Below are 20,017 nucleotides of genomic sequence, written 5' to 3'. Positions count from 1 at the left end.
GAGGGATCCTTCCAGCTTCTTTTGTAGAACTTTGTTTTTTAAAGGACACTGTACACAAGTTGACCTCTGAGGTCTAATATCAGCAAAAACTGGGTGATTGAACACTAAGCCTCATGTCATCTGTCCACAAGTTTCTGTGTGTTTAAAAGCACCAAGTGAAGAAATGGTAGACCAATGCTGACAGTCTGCTAACCAGCAGCATATGTGTTTGTTTTGAGCCGATGTAACTTATTCAAGTGCATTTGCATTGCAAAAAACACAGAGACTGAAATAATTCAAGCCGCAGTGTCTGTCGTTTGGGGATATTTGTTGTTGCTGATATTATTCTGCCTTCGTGTTGGTCTTTATGAGCAGAAACAATGGAATATTATTTGAATGCTGCAACGTTCACCTGAAATGGGCTCTTTCAAGCAGTACCATCAGCCCTGACTGTGTGTAGGTGCTGTGGGGGCAAGACATTTATGTCTCTGTCTGTTCTGTCTAAACAACCACATTTTTTGAACAATTCATTTGACTTCGGTGTTAAATTTGCACACTACAGTTTTGGTCTTAGCACTGTAATTGTGTTTTTGTGTTTACATGGTCTTATTATTTTAATTTTAATTTTAATTTTATTCAGCTTCTGTAAACTGTAACTGAGAAACTTTAGCTGCCTCTTGGCCAGGACTCTTGAAAAAGAGGTTTTAATATCAATGGGACTTTCCTGGTAAAATAAAGGTTAAATAAATAAAAATTATAGGCTTATGGATTTGACATCAGACAGAGATGAGACTTCTCAGTCTATCAGTGCTCAAGTCTCCCCCAAATTATTCCTGCCTTTTTTTTTCATGATTTAACTTATGTAACTACTTTTAATTATGTTTGTGTTTCAGGTACCAGGACATGAGAAGACAAATTGGCTTTGAAATCCGGGATATGTGGTATAATCTTGGTAATTGTTCTTTTACCTGTCACTTCTAATACTATTTTCAGTTTTACTGTCATGCCGCCAAAGAAAGAACTTCTTTTTTTTTGTGATTGGAGTCACTGTTAAGGATTAATTATATCACATTTGTAGTAGAAAGCCTGCAATTAACTTGTGTTCACTTGTTTCTCAATTTATGTTTATGATTATCTGCCAAATTCACAGCCAACGAGTCAACCCAGAACAGTATAGTGGCTAAATATAGACAATAATGTGTTAATTAGCTGTATGCATGATGAGACAGAATGCAATCAAGTCTCAATGGAATGAGACTGTTAGTGGAGGGATTTTGGTGTTAGATTTGGGCACCTGTGTTTTCTTCAAAGTTCTCTAATTGTAACCCACACCATCTGATCCCTTAATTAAAGCTTTCCATCAGATTAGATTGACTCATTCTCTGGGCTTTTAATGAGCCCCTTGCTATTTTCATTACCTACTGTGTTTGGCTTGAAATTGTTTACCATGTGATTGTTATGGAAAATTCGGATGAGAGGAGACTTGATAATACTGCTACTTCAAAATGTTGCAGCACATTAGAGATTCATACCCTGTTACGATCAACATGCTGTACCTGTTTTTGTCCAAACTGCAGTTTTCAAAAGAGTGGCATCATGTGTATTCATTTCCATGTCCTGTCTCTCAGGGCCGCACAAGATAAAATTCATTCCAGAGATGGTGGGTCCTATCCTCGAGATGACGCTCGTCCCTGAGATTGAGTTGCGAAAGGCCACCATCCCAATCTTCTTTGATATGATGCAGTGCGAGTTCCACTTCACCTGCAGCTTCCAGCGGGTGCGTCTTCTGAAGCATTACATAATTGCGGCAAATAAAAAATAAATAATCCACTGGTGTTATTGGGGGGAATCATATAAGTTAAAATGTAAAATGCAGAGGGATACTCCATGTAAAAAAGTTTCCTAGTCTCAAGCCTACTTGTAATTCTGCAAATCTCATTTTGTTGTGCTGCGATTATCAACAGCCACGGTAAGAGAAAATCAATGTCATGGCTTGTTACAGTGCAAATTTAAGCCTTTCTGCATGAGAAAATCCATTTGGCTACAGCTGTTCTGCCATAAGATGTCTCAGGCTGTTTTCAGCGGTTTGATATTTATGTTGACTTCCAAAGTATGCTCTTGTAATATTATCAAATTATAAAGCACCATTGTCTGTGCTGGTTGTTAAACCAGCATCCTGGGCTGAGATCATCATTGCCACTGGCGTGTAACAGTGAGCACCCCCCTTTTAGAAAGAGAATTTCCCATTCATTTTTTTTTTCATTGGCATTTTTAATAAGCGATGAGATAAATCGAGTCCATATAAAAATTGATTTTCAGCCAGAAAATTATGCATTCCTTCGCAAAGTCTTCCAGTTGTTATTATTGAATTTAACATTTCATTTTAAATGTTATAGTTTGTGTGTATTTTAGTTTAAATTATTAAAAATCATGGCCGCACTGTGGCAAACATACTAATCCTAGCTAACACACATTTTTCACAAAATGCATTTGATATCACATGGACTAACATTGTTTGGCAGCCTCATAGCTTGTGATGAATTGACCCTCTGATGTTCCAGTATTATGGCCGATAATTGCAATCTATTCAGAAAATAAATGGGATTTTCGCTTCCATTGCGCGACTGCTACACTATAGTGCAGCGTGTTTGAGGTGGATGGGGAGAGAATGCTGCTAAATAAGTCAATGTGTCAGTCAGAATCTGTCTATTTGAAGGTGTGTCCCACTTTCTTATTCTTTTCCTGAGTGAAATGTGATCATTGTCTTCTGGCCCAACCTGTTTTTATGCTCACTGTCTGTTTTTTATATTCACTCCTCCTGGGTGTGTCTCTTTCTCTGGGTTTGTTGTAAATCCTTGTTTTAACAGAAATCAGCATTTGTATCCTGTCTTACCTCACTCTTCTTTCTTGTTTGCCAGCACATGAGCACATGGAGAAATAGGTGTAATAACTAATTGAAAGCTGCAAAACACAAATACCAGGGAAATCAATGTCAGCCACTGCAGAAAAAAACAGAAGCAGAAGGAAAAGGGATGTGTCTCGTGGTGAAAACCATGTTCTTTGATCCAACCAAATTAAGGGAGATAAAGAAAAGCTTTTATAATGAACAGAAAACACAAGCCAGCTGGGCTGCATGAGAGGAATGGAGTAAGTCAAAGCTCAGCCGAGATGCAGGGTGAAAGTGAGACAGGGAGATGGCGTTAATGAATTGAAAAATTAGCTACACTGATTATTTACGCCTGCTCCGTCTAATTGCAGTTTGAAAACGAGATCATCACCAAGCTGGATCACGAGGTGGAGGGGGGCCGCGGAGACGAGCAGTACAAAGTTCTCTTTCAGAAAATGTAAGTGCTGATTAATGGACAGGATTATGCCTGAGCCTCTCACGAGTTAGATAATGCTAATTACAACATTGCACCCCTCAAAATAATCACAGCGCGCTGACGATCATACGACTCCTCATCACAGTTTGTGATCTGTGCTTTCAGTTCGGCAGGATGCTAACTTTAGATGCTGTAATTGGCAAATGAAAGAATGTTTCCTCAAATTATTTCAGCGGCAGCGGTTCTTATTATTAACAGTCGAATCTTGTCTCCATGCTGATCATTTATTTATCTCTCTGCTCCTGGCTTCTCTTCCTTCACATTATCATGCACATTTTACACACAAACCACCCTCTGCACTTCCAACACTCAACAAATAAACACAAACAACACACACTAGTTTACTGGAGCACTGCAGGAAGCACAAGTACTTGGCAAAGACCGGCGAGAACTTTGTCACGCTCGTGGTCCGTCTGCTGGAGAGGCTGCTGGACTACAGGACCATCATGCATGATGAGAACAAGGAAAACCGCATGAGCTGCACCGTCAACGTGCTCGTAAGATGGCTGTTTTGAATTTCTGAATACCCACCTGCAAGCACTCTTAACAGAACACCCTAGGCATTGTATACAGGTACATAATATTGTCAGTAAAGTAAGCACTGCGTCGCACGGCAGACTGAAAACAATAGCAGCCCATCACCGGATGTCACGTTGCATTAAGATGTAATCACAGAGCAGTTCACCTGAGACACCTCACCTCTGTCAAGTGACATTTCATCAGGGCGCAGCAAAATGTCACTTTGGTTTCACGTGACTTGTGGCTACTGACCTGCGACCTGCATTCAACATTTATCCAAGTCATGTTCTCTCAGAGCCGTGATGTGTATAAAATATTGATGTTCAGTTTTGGCAAAGAGAATCGCGTGGACACCCTCCACTCCGACTCTGATGTCAGCCATTTTCTTTTTCTGAAGCCGATACCTTCCACTAGATTGTACTTGCAGTTTTATTCATCCATCGTTTAGAGATTGAATTGGTCGTACAACCAGTAGGAAATTGTTCTGAACATATTTAAGCTGTTTCTAGAATTGTACGTCAAACATGATTCACTGAACACATTTTAATGGATTTTCTCTCCTTCCTCTAGAACTTTTACAAGGAGATAGATAGAGAAGAAATGTACATCAGGTAAGACCTAATGAAGAACGTTCTGGGCAGTCGATCCTTTTTGCACACACCATTCAGAGAGAAATATTTAATTTTGTTGAAGTAATTCCCATTCCCACAATCTTGTCACAGTTTTTTTTTTTTTCCATCTGTCTGCCAAAAGTTATTTGTGGTAAAAAAAAAAAAAGAGGGTTGTGAAGACACATTAGTCTGGGGGAGTTAACATTTCTGTGTGTTGTGAGAGGGCCTTCCCAGACATTACCCATAAATCATTACTCTTTCCTGCCAGGTACCTGTACAAGCTCTGCGACCTCCACAAAGAGTGCGACAACTACACTGAGGCCGCCTACACTCTGCTGCTACACGCCAAACTGCTCAAGGTACACAATTATACACACTACCGACAAATCAATTTGAGATTACTTTTCGCCAAAATACTTCACGCAGCACAGTGTGCAACCTGCACTCACTCAAGCTGTAATCAGGCAGATGTTATTGAACCTCAGGCATTAAACAGTGTGTTTGTTAAAATTTGAATGTGTACTAAGAAAGATGGGCCGGGATCCCTTCTCTCCCACCGTGGCATTGAGATGGCTGCTAAGAGCCCAGATTTGCAGAGAAGCATCTTTTTACCCTTGAGTCATTGGTGCAAATCATTGTTAGTATCTGATCCTTCTTGAAAATAGCTAGGACTTGTAGCTGTAGGTACCTGAGGTGCTGCAAGATAAAGGTGTACTTTTACTGTCCTCTCTGTCAACTGGAAATGACAAATCGTCTACTTTGTATCCCATGGTTTAAGGCTTCTCTGGTTTAAAAACGGACAAGCTTCCACCACCCTCTCGGAGCAGTGATATTTTAAATTATATGATACATATTTATACGCTGCTGTGAATTATTTCTTTTAAAATTACACCTTGTAAATGTAGACCTGCTCTCAGCCCCAAAAGTTTTTGTTTCCAGCCAAAGAAAATACTGCTCACCCACACACAAAACCCCTCACACAAAGAAACCTGCAGTGTCTGTTCTCAGTTGGGGTTTAGTATAGCCTGATTTTGGAGTTGTTCTTCTCTGCCTTTTATCTAACATGGTTGCACCCAGTGTCTTATCTGTATTTGCATAAATAGCTGCCTTTGTACAGGTCCCGAAAGGGGAGTGTAGATCGACTGAATCACATTTTCCATGTTGAGCAGCGTTTGCAGGATTTGTTTTGTTATTATTTTTCATTCTGCTCATCTCCATGAAAGCCTTCCTGATCATAGCATACCTGTAGTGATGGACTCAACTGCACTATATGGTGGAAATGAGTTTATCTTTTTGTGTTAGTCTATCATTGAATTATATATTCTCCAATAAGCTGTTTTAGGTCATCTCTGAAGTCACTGTTCCCACATAGCTGTATGTAAATAAGAGTGTGGTACACATTAATACTATTTCCGTCACCATTCACAGAGTAAAAAAGGCTCCCTGTAATAATTATTAGGTTTCCAGGAGAGTACCTGAAGCAGGTAAATAAAATCTGATGAATTTAAATCACTTTGAGTGTTGTCAGAGATGGATCAGCACTTAAATTTTGTCGATGCAGGCCGGGTCACTGGCCGTCCATGAATAAACAGAGATCCCTTTACCTTTCAACTGCTGCAGTCCAGCTGTAAAAGAATCAATAGCTTGATCCAAAGCCTCCCAGTGTCCCTCTTCAAGCCACAGCAACAATGTGCATAGCAATTACTTTTTCTTTCTTTTTTTTAAACCCATCTCCAGTGCAGGAATATGCAAATGTCTCAGCTTTGCTATTCAAATGTGGCAAAACTTTGCCAGATTTTTCTCAGAGACACTTCAGGTTACCCACAACACTGCAGAATCCTAGTTAAAGCCATCTGGTAATAGATCAGTCGTCACACGACACATAGGATTATACTTGACCTAAAAGGCTAATCAGGATGATTTCAGAAGTCTCATTTTAATCTATGCTGTGTAAAGATTTAAAGGGTTTTTCTTTTTTTTCTTTTTGCACAAATTGTCCTTGTGTGCCACTGTTTATGAGTCATTAGATTGACTTTCCATGGGCTAGCACACCTGAGCACTGTCTTGTGTTGTGTTAAATACAATAACAGTCACAGAAAGCAGAGAACTGCATTGACACTCTCTCTGAACCATTCAATATGTATTGATGCCTGCTTCATTGCCCAGGTCTTAAGTTTCAATCTTGGCCTGCCAGAGAGCAGGGCAGCTGCAAAAAGGAATACACATCAGTCTCATCCATTTGCATTGGCTATAAGTCAGCGATTGATTTCTTGTCACTTGTTACCACATTTTGCTCTGTACTGTATTTCACCGTGTTGTGACCCCACTCCTAACTTGTCGCCTGCAGTGGTCAGACGAGGCATGTGCAGCCCACCTGACCCAGAGAGATGGCTACCAGGCCAGCACGCAATGTCAGCTCAAGGATCAGCTCTACCAGCAGATTATCAATTACTTCGATAAGGGCAAGGTGAGAGCGACACACTGGAGCACACAAACACGCACACACCATGCGGATGAATGGTCATAATTGTGATGAATCCTATTCTCTGTGGATGCCATTTTTGAGCATTGTCATCTAATGTATGCCTCTCATATTTTCTCTGGCAGTTTGAAAATTGTGATAAGTTTCAAAAAATGCTATCCCATGTAGTACATCTTTTTTTAATCTGTAATACAGTAAATATTGAATCTCATATTGTTTTCAAAGTTATACAGTATCACAAATTAATTTGAAATCTATGTAAACAAAACAACAACACATAATTAAATGATTTACATTTAAGTGTAAACATTTTTTTTCTGTCCTTCCACTGTCTCATGCCACTGCCATGCCATGCAACTGTCATTCTTCTGTACCATTTCTGTATTGTGGTGTGAGGAGCAGGTCAGGTAAAATTGCCTCAGACTTGTTTGTTGTGTTGTTCTTCCATCAACTTCATTTTTTATTCCAGGGGAGAGTAAAATAATAATAAAAAAAATATGTAAGTGCAGCTTGGAATGGGTCTGCAGAACTGCAGCCAGAGCTTCTCAGAGATGACGTTCCAAGGCTTTTGCATGTGTCATCAGTGTTGTGGTGCAGCCACCACGCTTGGTTCTCGAGCCAACTGTCACCCAGCGAGATGTGGCAAACTGAAAGAGTCCTGGAGAAACTTAATCACACACGCACACGTGTCAAAGGGATCACAAAGTGTTACAGTGGCTGCACACAACATCAACACTCCAGAGATGGTGGCATGAACCAAAAACAGCAGAAGTACATTAAGTGTCATCCAGAAAACAGTCCCAGATGGTGGTGTCACCACCACACTCACTGATGGCAGCCTGATCTGAGTATCAGTCTGGATTTGATCCAGTCTGACCCAGATCAGTTCAGTTCAGTCTAATCTGCCAGGAAGCCACTCAGAAGCCTCTCAACATGTTTGAGTGGCTCCCATCTATCTGTGACACCACTCCACTGCACTGGATGAGTCTCAAGCTGAAATGAATCACTGTAATAAATGTAATTCTCTTGAGAGGATGGCAACTGAGTTTTAATTCACGTTTATTTCCAAAAGAGTAATGTTGATAGTAATTGCATGGTAGCTAATTTGTGTTATCCAGCTGACACAAAAGAAATGCTTTATTTTTTTCTCTTGACAATTGATTCATTTACTACCTGTCTCTATGTATGTGCCCAATAGATGTGGGAGGAAGCAATCATTTTGGGAAAGGAACTGGCTGAACAGTATGAGAATGAAATGTTTGACTTTGAACAGCTCAGTGCATCCTTGGTAAGTCATGTCTTTCAACTACTGCTTCTATGTTCTAAACAAAGACAGAAGAGTAATTCCAATATACAAAGACACATAGCATGTGTTATTGTTTTAGCAAAAAGAGATTGCACTATGTTGATTTATTTTTTTGCTTGCTTAATTGAGATTCAAATCTGTTGTTGAAATAGCTATGAAAGGTGGCAACTGGAAAACTTTGATGTCAAATAATCAGACAAAGATTCTTTTTAAAAGAAGTGACAGCGTTGTTTATTATTGTGTCCCTCAACAGAGAAAGCAGGCCCAGTTCTATGAGAACATAGTAAAGGTCATTCGGCCCAAACCAGACTACTTTGCTGTGGGCTATTACGGCATGGGGTTCCCCTCCTTCCTCCGAGTGAGTACACACATCAACGTGCATCTCCCGCAACTCTCAACACCCCACACATGGCTGAAAGCACAGCGTGGGTGATCCACTTGTCAAAACAGATTATCAATTAGTTTACCACTGCTCATTCAGTTCTCAGCCTTGGCCAGCAGTCCATATGCCTTTTGCACGACTGCTTCCCATGAGCAGAATGCTCTGACTTAGAATGTCCCTATCCCTAGCCTCTCCCTCTGTTGTTCATGGTCTAACTCTCCCAGCTCCTTTAGCTTTCCCTCCTTAACTGCACGTCATATCTGTCTGTATTTAGCTAATGCTTTAATTAAGTCACTCTGTCTGCAGATCAGTTGGTTTATTCTAAAATCTCCTCACAAAAGCTGCCAAGCTGGTCTCATATTCTGATCACGCGAGAAAATCTGCTATAATTCCATCCCTGAAACTTTGTCCTTGCTGTGAGCATGGTGTGTAACACACGGAGACAAGGAATGTGAAAGAAACTTACATGGTCACACTGTAAATTGCTTTTTGTGGCTGCCAAATTCTTTTGTAATCCTAAAACATCCAGGATTAAGGTTGCTTACTTTGGCTGAGCTTTTCTCCAAATGTTCTTGCCGCAGTACGTTGGAGGTCGCGATTTCTAAAATTACATTCAATAGTCAAGTATTACAAAGAAGAGTCATTATGAATAAAAATGTCCATTATGTCGCATGAACCAAATAACGTATCTACCGATCATGTTTTTGCAGTAGTTTAAACTGATTTGTGACTGTTAGATTACATTACATGTCATTTAGCAGACGCTTTTATCCAAAGCGACTTACAATGGAATTAAGTACAATCAGCCAGGGGTGGGATCGAACTTGCGACCATGATGTCTTTCGCACAAAGGGTAGGGTCTTAACCACTGAGCCACTCCACCCCGGATAGTCCACCCAGATGGACTATCAGGCAAATGTTAAAATGTTAAAGGTGTCATATCTCTGGATTGTGTCTTGAAGGAGGATGTCTAGAAACCGCACAATTAAGTTTTCGCTCTCCCCATTCATTAAGACAGGAGCCTGGTCTTGTTTGTCAAGTAGCTCATGCACATATGCATGTCCACCATGGTTTTTAAGTGCCTTAATTAAAATGACTCCACAATGTTCAAATCTACAAATGTTGATATGATTGATACTAATGAACATGATTGCTAGTCCATCCATTCATCCATCCATTCATTCATTGTCTACCACCTTATCCTCTCACATGAGGGTCTCGGGTCACTGGAGCCACCAAGGCAACCACAAATAGTCCCCCAAAGACAATTTATAATCCTATTCAAGTATACTTCACCAATAAACCTGAATTGATCTGTTTTCCCCTTTGAAATGTGTGGCTGGAATTGAGCCAATCTTATCACAGCTTATCACAAATTGAGACCATGTTGAACAGGTATCAGATATCTCCATATTGGCCTCTTTCTGTGTCTGAGCTGCCACTTTGCTTTGAGAGTGCAGGTGGAGAAATGTAGAGAAGGCATGTGTCTTTGTTGATCTACAGAAAGCTTATGATCAGGTGTCAAGAGAGGAATTATGGAATTGTATGAGGAAGTTGGGAGTGGGGTGGTGAAGGTCATGTATGAGAGGTGGAGTGACAGATGGATTCAAGGTAGGCGTGGGAATACATCAGGGATCGGCTCTTAGCCCCTTCTTGTTTGCATTGGTGATGGACAGGTTGACAGACGAGGTCAGGCAGGAGTCTGTGTGCACTAAGTTGTTTGCAGATGATATTGTAATCTGTAGTGAAAGTAAGGGACAGGTGGAAAAGAGCCTGGAGAGGTGGAGGTAAGCAATGGAAAGAAGAGGAATGAAGTTTAGTCAGAGCAAGACAGAATATTTGTGTGAATGACACTGAGTCATGTGGTAGTTTTTGTTGGGAGTGACCAGGATAGACAGGATTAGAAAGTAGCAAATTGGAGGGACAGCTCAGGTTGAACAGTTTGGAAATAAAGTGAGAGAGGCAAGGTTGAGATGCTTTGGTCACATGCAGAGGAGGGCTAGTGATTATAGTTATATTTTATACACATTCCACATATCAGATTTCATTTTAAGTGTGACAATTGATTTTGGTTCATGTACTTCAAGTGTATTCCTTGTTTATAGCTGTTTTATGCCACTGAGCGACATGCTGCTAAAGATGCTGTATTCCTGTCTCAGGATTCAAGCCATTTTCATCACTCAGTTTCACACAAAATAAGATGTTAACGGCACCGTTCCATGAATGGTGTTCCTATGGTTATACCTTTTCAGTCCATTTTGAGCAAATAGCAATTTCACAAGGGGGTTTTGTTACTTTCTGATCTCCATGTGCTCCTACGAACTGCTTTCACATCCTTTATAGACATGGTGAGCTGAACAGGCCCTTCCTGACTATTTAAACATCAATAGACAACAGCTTTTAGTTCATTTTTTCCTCACATTGTATCCTTAATGCAGCAGCAGGGCCTTGCATTAAATAAGCTGTGCTAGTGTTCAGTATGCAAGGTTGCCTTTGCCAATATGAATCCGCATTTCATTTACTCCTTTATCGTTTTTTAAATCATGGCTCGTCGTCTGCGACAGTAGATATGCATTAGTGTACACGCTGGCATGTACTGCAGCACTGTTTCCCCCTTTTTTTTTTCCAGCCACATTTATAATCTTCTTAAGTGTTGAACGTAAAACGCAAAGGGGATATAAAGTGAGTCAGTTCTCTTTCATCGTGGCTCTTACATTTTCCTGTTACAAGGGCTCTTTGTACAGCCTGTTGATATTTTTCATAATAATTGGAAGTGCCTGTATATGAGTATATGAGTTATTCATTAAAATAAATACAGTGCCGAGGGTATTTGCTTCAAGAACAAATGCTTTTGTATTGCAGCATTGCACGATCATTGCACGATAAAGCTATTTTCTGTTCACTCCCTCTTTTGAAAATGGATTTGATGTAAAAAGCTTATAATTTTTGCTGCTTTTGATTTATTGGTTGTTAATAGTGATAGACGCTAGATCTACAGTCTTAAATAATACCATGTAAAAATGTGTATAAACCACCCAGTGTTTTTTGACTTTTGTCTGACTTTTAACACAAAAATTGATTAGACGGGCACAGAATATTGTATGTATGTATATATATATATATGTATATATATACTAAAGATTTTGTTAAAGATATTCTCTGTGTTTCAGAGGCAGATTTCTTATAACATCACTTGGCTTACTTCTCCTTCACTCCCTTCTCCTTCCCATCTTTCCCCAAATTGCTTAATCGCTGTATTGGGTTTCCTGTGAGCACCCAGCTTAAAGAGCAGCTGAGTGTGTGTGTGTGTGTGTGTGTGTGTGAAAGTTGGTTTGAAATATGTATCTAAACGCACCACATTTGAAGACACTTGGATATGAGCTGTCGTGTTCGATCATAGAAAATGTTCCTCAGACAGACCCTTGAGCACACTCAGAGAAACAGAGGTTCTCTCCGCTCATACTTTTTTAGGGCCACTCTGTGTACTCTTGTCACATAATTTCTTTTTATTTTAGCATAAAACAAGATGAGCCCTTTTTTCCAGGCTTTTTGTCAGTTTGATCTTACCTGATTCAGCAGTTGATTGAAGAAAGTATCCGTATATTTTACCAGGCTGGGATGGTTTACTTGTTATTCTGCAGTTGTTTAGCTCATGTACTACATCACCCATATTCCTGCCATGCAGTGCAAAGACCATAACTTGATGACATTGCTTTTGGTTTTTTTATCTTCTATGTTCTTAAATTGCCTTTTTACCCACCCGTTGAGCAATAAATTACCATTTTAGCATGAATTGACATCCCAATTACCTTCTATTACCTATCTACTCCATGTCTAAGGCTTATGAAAATGAGAATCCTGACGACTGAATGAGATACATGACCAGAATGCTCAGAAACACCATCCTGTGACTCAAGAAAACAGTGTCTATTGATTGATCAGAGTTGTATGATTTTGGAATTATAAATTAAAGGCAAATCTAACAGTTGTTCACAAGCTGAAATGTGTGGCAGTGAATTGTCAGGCAGGCTTAGTGAAATCTGCTGTATTTGAAAGGGATGGCTCTCAAAATCATTCGTTTTTTTCAGCTGTTCAATTTATCAAAGCAGATTTGAATTATGTCCCCAGGCATATCTTGGCTGCAATTCCCTAAATTAATTGGGATATTGACATGTGTGCTGTGCACGAAGGACATCGCTTTTGTTGAGTTATTGTGTAGTGATGATCTATGAAAGAAAAGGGGAAAGTTGGGGGGAAAAAACTGCTATGCTATTCTCCCTAGAGAAGATCCCGACTTTCAAGCTGTGTAATGTCCCTGTTAAGCTAATGAATGAAGCTAGTTATTTATAGTAAGCCTTCTTATCAAGTTGTCGAGATGGGAAAATGGCCCATACTTGGCTGCCATTATCCTACCACACTGATTTTAAACTGGCGGGACGTCTGATCCATTGAAGGTGACGTCACCATTAGCAGTAGTTAGCAGCAACCATTAGTAAATGAGTGTTAGTAGTTATTCACAGCGCACTGAAACAGAAACACTCTCCCAAAGCAGAATCTGTGCTTTGGGAGATTCTCTCTCTGAATCTGTGCCAAAAACTTTCCATCAAGCTCATTTGTAAGGATTTACTGTGGAGATTATGATAATGTCTTATAACCCAGCCCCAATACTTGTCCAATTAGTCCCTTCTACCATCTCTGATTGACTTTCAACTACTGGATCTAATGTTCCTGTGAAATGGTCTATGAAATGACACTGTTCGCTGTCAATACTGCCAATGTACCTTGTGTCCGCATAATTTGTACTAATTTGCACCAAGCTTGTGTGATTGTGTGCGTGCCTTTATGTACAGAGATCCGAGGTCTCACTGTTTTTCTTGATTGTCCTCCGCCTCCAGAACAAAATGTTCATCTACCGTGGGAAGGAGTATGAGCGCAGAGAGGATTTTGAGGCACGTCTCCTCACACAGTTCCCCAACGCAGAGAAGATGAAGACGACCACACCACCCAGCGAGGACACCAAGTGTTCTTCTGGACAGTGTATCCTCTGAATTAATCATTTATTTTAGCTGTATTTAATTTCATTTAATCAATTTGTTTGTTGTTGTTTTTTACATTTAATTTGGATGCTGCCTGTACACAGCTGGAACAGAAATGTTTGATACTACATATAGCAAAGATAGGAGGACATTATAGAACTAAGACACATCTGTTTTATGGGTTATCTTATCTTGTTTGTAATATATGTATTTCTCCATCCATTGCCATCAAAACATTGCTTAGAAAATAATGGATATTATACATAATTGCATTATTATGTTTGACTGGATCTCAGGAAATTGCTTTAGAGAATTCTAGGATAATGGTTTACAATTTTTTTTCACTGAACATTAACAATTGTATTGATTTATAATCAGCTTTAGGACCTGAGTTGAATTCAGTTCGGTTTCATTTATATCCTTGACGTTTCTGTTCAAGACATCCAGTGTTTCACAGTGAAACCCATCCTAGACCTGCCTGCCAAGTTCCAAAACAAGCCTGTCTCTGAACAAATAGTGAGGTAAGCAGGATATCCCATCCATGCACATTTGTTTCTTCAGAATTACAGTGCATCTCAACTCAAAATTTGCACAGCATGCATTTCAATCCAGCGGAATCCAATTTACTTTCTCCAGTCACTCAAAAACAATTAAGGTGACATGCAGAAGTGCACACTGATTTTTTTGCAGTACGGTATGCAGAGCACTGCTGAGGTGGAGGCGATTAAACCTTGATATAAATATGTGTCTGTGCAGAACAAACAGCGTTTGACCTTTTGTCGTTCTTGTGGTCATTAACTTGCAGCAGCCATCTGCTATCAGTCACTGTGCCAAGTACAACATTGTTTCTCTGACATCATTAATACCGTTGTGTCATGCATCAGGTCCACAGCAAACACTGGGTCCCATACAATCCTTATTTGCCCAATCTGTACGCCAGCCATGCTCCGCATCGCTCAGCTGTGCAAATTCACTCTGAAGCGCCATCCAGCGCATCACTGGACATAATTAAAAGAAGACATTTACTTGGAAAATCCTTTTGGCAAATATACCTGGGCACTGATCTTATCGCAGGCCTGCAGCATCAGTCACATTCCCCCACAATGATCCCTTCAGCAGTCTGTTGGGTTGTTTGCTAAGTGTTTCTGACTGGAATATACAACTGTTAATATCCTACATCAGATAACCGTGTTTATAGAGTCACTGAAGATTGTTCCACATCAACTGTCTGGTGGTGTGTCTTATTCTGCCAACTCTTCTCCAGCTCTTTCAGTGTTTTTCTTGGGTGTCTTTCTCCCTTTGTCCCCATCTTTCTGTATAGTCTCATTTATTCTTTCATTTATTGCAAAAGATCAACGGTGCATAGTAATTAGACTGAGCTGTTTGAGCCAAAGGTCACAACAGCAGGCAGAGCACATCCCCTCCTCTGACCTTGCTCTGTGCTGACCATCATCTCTGGCTTACCAGCTAATGACATGTAAAAGGTCCTAGTGCCGATGATTTAATGCTGCTTTGTTAATATGTTTATTAGAGCCTCTCTGTTCATTAGAGGCTCAAAGTCTTTTTTTTTTAATTAATGCCACACTTTTCAGCTAATATGGAAATGGGCCTCATCGTGTTCATTAAATGGTGAGTGCAGTTTGTGACCTTTCACAGGAGGGAATATGTAATGGTCACTATGGCTCTGTCAGACCCTTCCATCCTCAGTGATCTGATCACATGAGGACAGCATCAAATAGGACACACCAGATGTGTCTCCTGTGAAACTTGAGATCAGATCTAGCTTCACCTGTCCTGTATTCAAACACACAGTGGTGTCATGGCTCTGGTGGGTCTGATGTCAACGTGTTTGTGTGCCTGTGGGAAAGTCAGGGAAAAACTGAGTCATTCAAAGCACCACTTTAACATGAAATATGATTATAATCATTACAAAAAGAAACCAGTTGTTGATCAGTGTAGATATTGTAGCAGCGGTTATAAATAAATCAACAAATGAGCTTTGAGAAGTGCCAGAAATTGTGTCAAATGGCAATGTGAAATAAGTATATGTTATTACAAGATGAATTGAATATAAGCGCAGTAATTATTGAGCAATACTTTTGTGAAAGTGCATTCTCAGGAAATAAACAGGTGGGGAGATTAAATATGCACAGATCTGGATTCTTGTGCTTTAACTGAGAAGATAGGAGTAAATCTTCCACACATAATTCCATAAACACTGGGCCCAGCATTAGCGAAGCATTTTTTGGCATTACTGATGCCGAAACTGGGTTGAAATTACCTTGATTTCACACTGAAATTCCTCTTCTTGCCTCTTTTCTGTGCATTTGCCATGACATTCCAATCACTCCACATCAGTGTATATTATTAGGGTTTTTTCCTGACAATTTGTAGGTAACTATGGGCGTTCCGGTCCAATCCAGTGTATTTATAAAGCACTTTTCAAGAAGCTTGTGATTTATTAAGGGAGACTGGCAGACATACATGTACATTCAGAACTATACTTAGAACTGTCTGCATGTGATTGGATGTTACCAGGTCTGACAGGTCTATAATCTTCTCCTAAGGCATCTCCCTATAGAGGGTTCGCCACACTGGATCCTCTGCCTCCATCTGTCCTATGCCCTGTGTCCTCTTTTGTTATACCAACTGTCCTCATGTCTTCCTTCACAACACCCATAGATGGGGGGTCCAAATAAACCTTTTTAAACTTGGTTAAATGACTCTCCAATGCACACAGTCAGCATTGGTGGGAACATAAGACCCCGGTGAAGATGCAGATTTCTGCTCTATGTTTGCCAGAGATGTGCCATTTCAAGCTCAACCCTGTGGGGCATATAACCATTAGCGTTAATGTCAACAGAGATACTTTTTTTAAACTTGGATGAGCTTAATGTCATTTATTCAATCAGATCATCTAAACAGTTGTTTTTACAATAAATAAATAAAAGATGCAAAATCCTAACCAGTTTTGTGACATCACAAGTCACCCACAGGACACAACAGGGTGACCAAAATACCAGAGAGCAGAACAACTGCTGACAGTGGAAATGGTGTTAAACATTTTTTTTAAGCAGCTTCACCTGGGTTTAAATATCCCAGGTTTACTGGCTATTGTCAGTGTAAAAGAGGTGTGAGGAAGACTTAGCCCAACGTATTTGTGTAGGATGTCACACAAGTGCGGTGTTCTGATGTTGTTGCAGCACATCTGCACACACCACTAAAATGGAAAAGGACAGTGTCAGTCAAACCATGCTCTTTGAACCATATAGCATGGTTTTAGGAATTGGTAATCTAATATGCTCTATGAGCATAATAGAGCTGTACTGTTCTCCCTAAGTGTGAGTGTAGGTTTCCAGGAACAAGAGAGATGCTAAGAGAGATAGGGGGAAAAAAAGCCACTTATGTCTATTTGCAGGACCATGTATAAGCCCCAGAAAGCTGCTCCTATGGCCACTTTGTAACACCATCATTTACCTTGTGTTAAACGTCTATTAACCTTTTCTATTTTTTTAAGATCACCCCTGCAAGTCGTGTGTGTCTCTGTCACATACACTGCAGCACCTCCATATGTGTGACATGTCAAATTAACATCAGGGGCCCTCTGCGATCTGTGCCTCTGCAAAATAATTAATTTTCTCTGTTGATGAGGCCATGTCATAGACATCTAGTCAAAACTAGTATGCTAAATACCACAGTTCCTGGCAGAGGTTGCCAGCAGTGGGGCCTGTCCTGTGTTTGACCCGAAGCAAAGCAATCAACCTTTGAATCAAGCTGTAGATTGCCCATAACAGTTTTAATTTACTCAGGTGCTGATTTTCTCCCTCCACAGCTTCTACACAGTAAATGAAGTCCATAAATTCCAGTATTCCCGGCCAGTGAGAAAGGGAGAGAAGGACCCCGACAATGAGTTTGCGGTAATTGCTGTGCCTTTTTTTTTGTTGTTGTTGCTGCCATGACTTAACTTGTCCGATTTAATTGAAATGGTTTATTCTTTTATGTGAAATATAATAATATTTAGTTTGTTAACATAAAGGTTACTTGGTATTGAAATTATAGTAAAAAAAAAAAAAAAACACACACTAAGGTGTATGTGTGTAAACACTTAACTTTCAGGGCTCAGCCACAGCTTTTTGAGTAATTGGTATGACATGTGGCCTCTTTTCCCTGAAAGGAAGTTTTGGTCTGTAACTCACACACACACACACACACACACACACACACACACACAAGGTACATTTTAATATCAGCAGAATAATGATCAAATGATCATCTGCATGCAGCAAACAACATGAAAGGGATTTAGTTTTTCATTTAGATCTCTTTTGACCAGGTGTTCAGAGTGTTCTCTCTCAATATTGCTCCTCCTGTCTTGCAATTTATTTTGGGATGCCACTGGATTATTGTTTGAGGTTTTATACGCCACAGTCGGTTGTTTGTTACAGAGTAAACCAGCAGCGTAGCAGATGTATCAGAGGTACAGAGGTGTATTTTTCCTCCCTTTTTTGTTTCATTTTCAACACAGGATGAAGATCCAGAATAAATAAAGTGGCTGACATGCTAAATCCTTCTGCCTTGTGCAGCTGTTGACTTTGGATTATTAGTACATCTAATAAATAAATACTTTGTGTCCACACTTAATATCTATGTTACCAATTGCAGGGGAATAAATTAGACCGATTCTCACGTTCTTCTCTATGTTTAGTGTCACTTGAGCAGAGCAGGATGTATTTTACTCATCTCAGACTAACTCTGTAATGTCAGTCACACTGATTGGAATCTCAGTCATGGCAGAAAATTGATTGTCTATTGCTCACAAACCTGTCAACAGACATAATTTGTAAGTTTAAATATAGTTTTGGATTGTTGATTGTGAGATAAGTAATCATTTGAGCTCCATGATGTTTTAGAGGAAATAACATTTTATTTCGGTTGTCTATGAGCTGGCTGGTGAGACACCTCTGTCCCACCAGCTGACCTTCAGTGGGCTCCCTGTGGAAGTTTGTTTCAGTATTTTGTTCTCTTTTTCAGACTTGAATTTTTATTTATCCGTCATTTTGTCTGCAGAACATGTGGATCGAGAGGACCACGTACTCTACGGCATACAAACTCCCCGGCATCCTGCGCTGGTTTGAAGTCAAGTCAGTCTCCACGGTACGTACAGGAAGAAGAAGAAGGGTCTGTGTGCCAGACAGGCCTCCTAATCAGATTAGGATCTACAGCCTTGCTCAGAGGCAATCAATATGATTTGTCCACTTAAGCAGTATAGACAGCCCTTTGGATGCTGTTGTGCCGCTCCCAGCAGTAACAACGGGACACATTCTCTCTCATTGATCACCAGACGCTTCGTATATCTTGTGTCCACAGAAAATAGAGGAGTGAAACTACCGTTCAGAACCTAAGAGAGAGAATAGAATTATCTTTATTACTTCATTGAAAACCTGTTGATTAGAGAATTGTGAAGTCTTTCTTTTAGTGGTTACTGTAGCACATCTTAGTTGAGAGCTTCTGATTAATGACGATTCAAGCCCCGTGTCCCCATTTTGGGCTAAGATCAGTCACGGAAATGAATGCGGTAACACAATTCCCCTGGGTCTCAAGAGATTGGAGCCATTCACAATAATTTATCGTGCAGCTTGAAGACAATTAGAAGTAAGGTACTTGGCTAAATGAAGAACATATATTTAAATCAAGCATTTGGACTGGGCATTTTCTCTATGTATTGTCACAGTATCACTTAGAACCTAGACCTTTGTCCCAATACTTAATAAAACTAAATAATTATCCTTGGTAGGTATTCTGTAATCAATTACTCGTTATTTATTTATTTATTTATTTATGTGTTGCTTTGATTAGTCACTTTCAAACTCAAGAAATAGGAACATGTTCTTCCCAGAGGTTATCTTAAGCCAGGGTTGTTTACGACTCCACATTCATCGCTTTCAGATACCATTACATGACACCCACATACATGGGGGCAGTTTGGGTATTGAGCTCAGCACAATGGGCTCTCGCTTCACCACAAGCACTTGATCCCCCCCCGCCCCGTTTACTCCTGCTTCTGTGTATTGAAGTGTTATTCTCTGATACCACACTAATTCCAAGTAGAACCCTTCAGACTCATTGGAACATGCTGTCAGGAGCAGCTTGCCCTTCAGATGAGCCAGAGAGAGAGAGGCCGACTCCCTGAGGTCAGACTCTCTATTTAAAGCTTAATGACTGGGCTGAGATTCACCAAGTTAAGCCTTCGATCTGACAATGCTTTTTATCAAGCCGCCCTCAGACATACCGGCACAGATTGGAGGTTTGTCTCCCTGGC

General features: G+C 40.1%; 1 protein-coding gene across 2 annotated transcripts in view; it reads left to right on the top strand.

Moving 5' to 3' along the window:
- dock1 (dedicator of cytokinesis 1) overlaps positions 1-20,017 on the top strand; it is a 176,694-nt gene that overhangs the window by 140,100 nt on the left and 16,577 nt on the right. For both annotated transcript variants that reach the window (XM_044014605.1, XM_044014604.1), the window contains exons 32-44: positions 873-931; positions 1,608-1,756; positions 3,238-3,323; positions 3,703-3,859; positions 4,452-4,492; positions 4,761-4,851; positions 6,840-6,959; positions 8,173-8,262; positions 8,534-8,638; positions 13,558-13,699; positions 14,138-14,219; positions 17,531-17,615; positions 18,766-18,852. In XM_044014605.1, the coding sequence (XP_043870540.1) occupies positions 873-931; positions 1,608-1,756; positions 3,238-3,323; positions 3,703-3,859; positions 4,452-4,492; positions 4,761-4,851; positions 6,840-6,959; positions 8,173-8,262; positions 8,534-8,638; positions 13,558-13,699; positions 14,138-14,219; positions 17,531-17,615; positions 18,766-18,852 (1,294 nt within the window). The remainder of the gene's footprint in view (positions 1-872; positions 932-1,607; positions 1,757-3,237; positions 3,324-3,702; positions 3,860-4,451; positions 4,493-4,760; positions 4,852-6,839; positions 6,960-8,172; positions 8,263-8,533; positions 8,639-13,557; positions 13,700-14,137; positions 14,220-17,530; positions 17,616-18,765; positions 18,853-20,017) is intronic.

The sequence above is a fragment of the Solea senegalensis genome, linkage group LG18 (genome assembly GCF_019176455.1).
Source record: "Solea senegalensis isolate Sse05_10M linkage group LG18, IFAPA_SoseM_1, whole genome shotgun sequence".
Taxonomy (NCBI): domain Eukaryota; kingdom Metazoa; phylum Chordata; class Actinopteri; order Pleuronectiformes; family Soleidae; genus Solea; species Solea senegalensis.
This window is presented reverse-complemented; position numbering and strand designations above follow the sequence as displayed.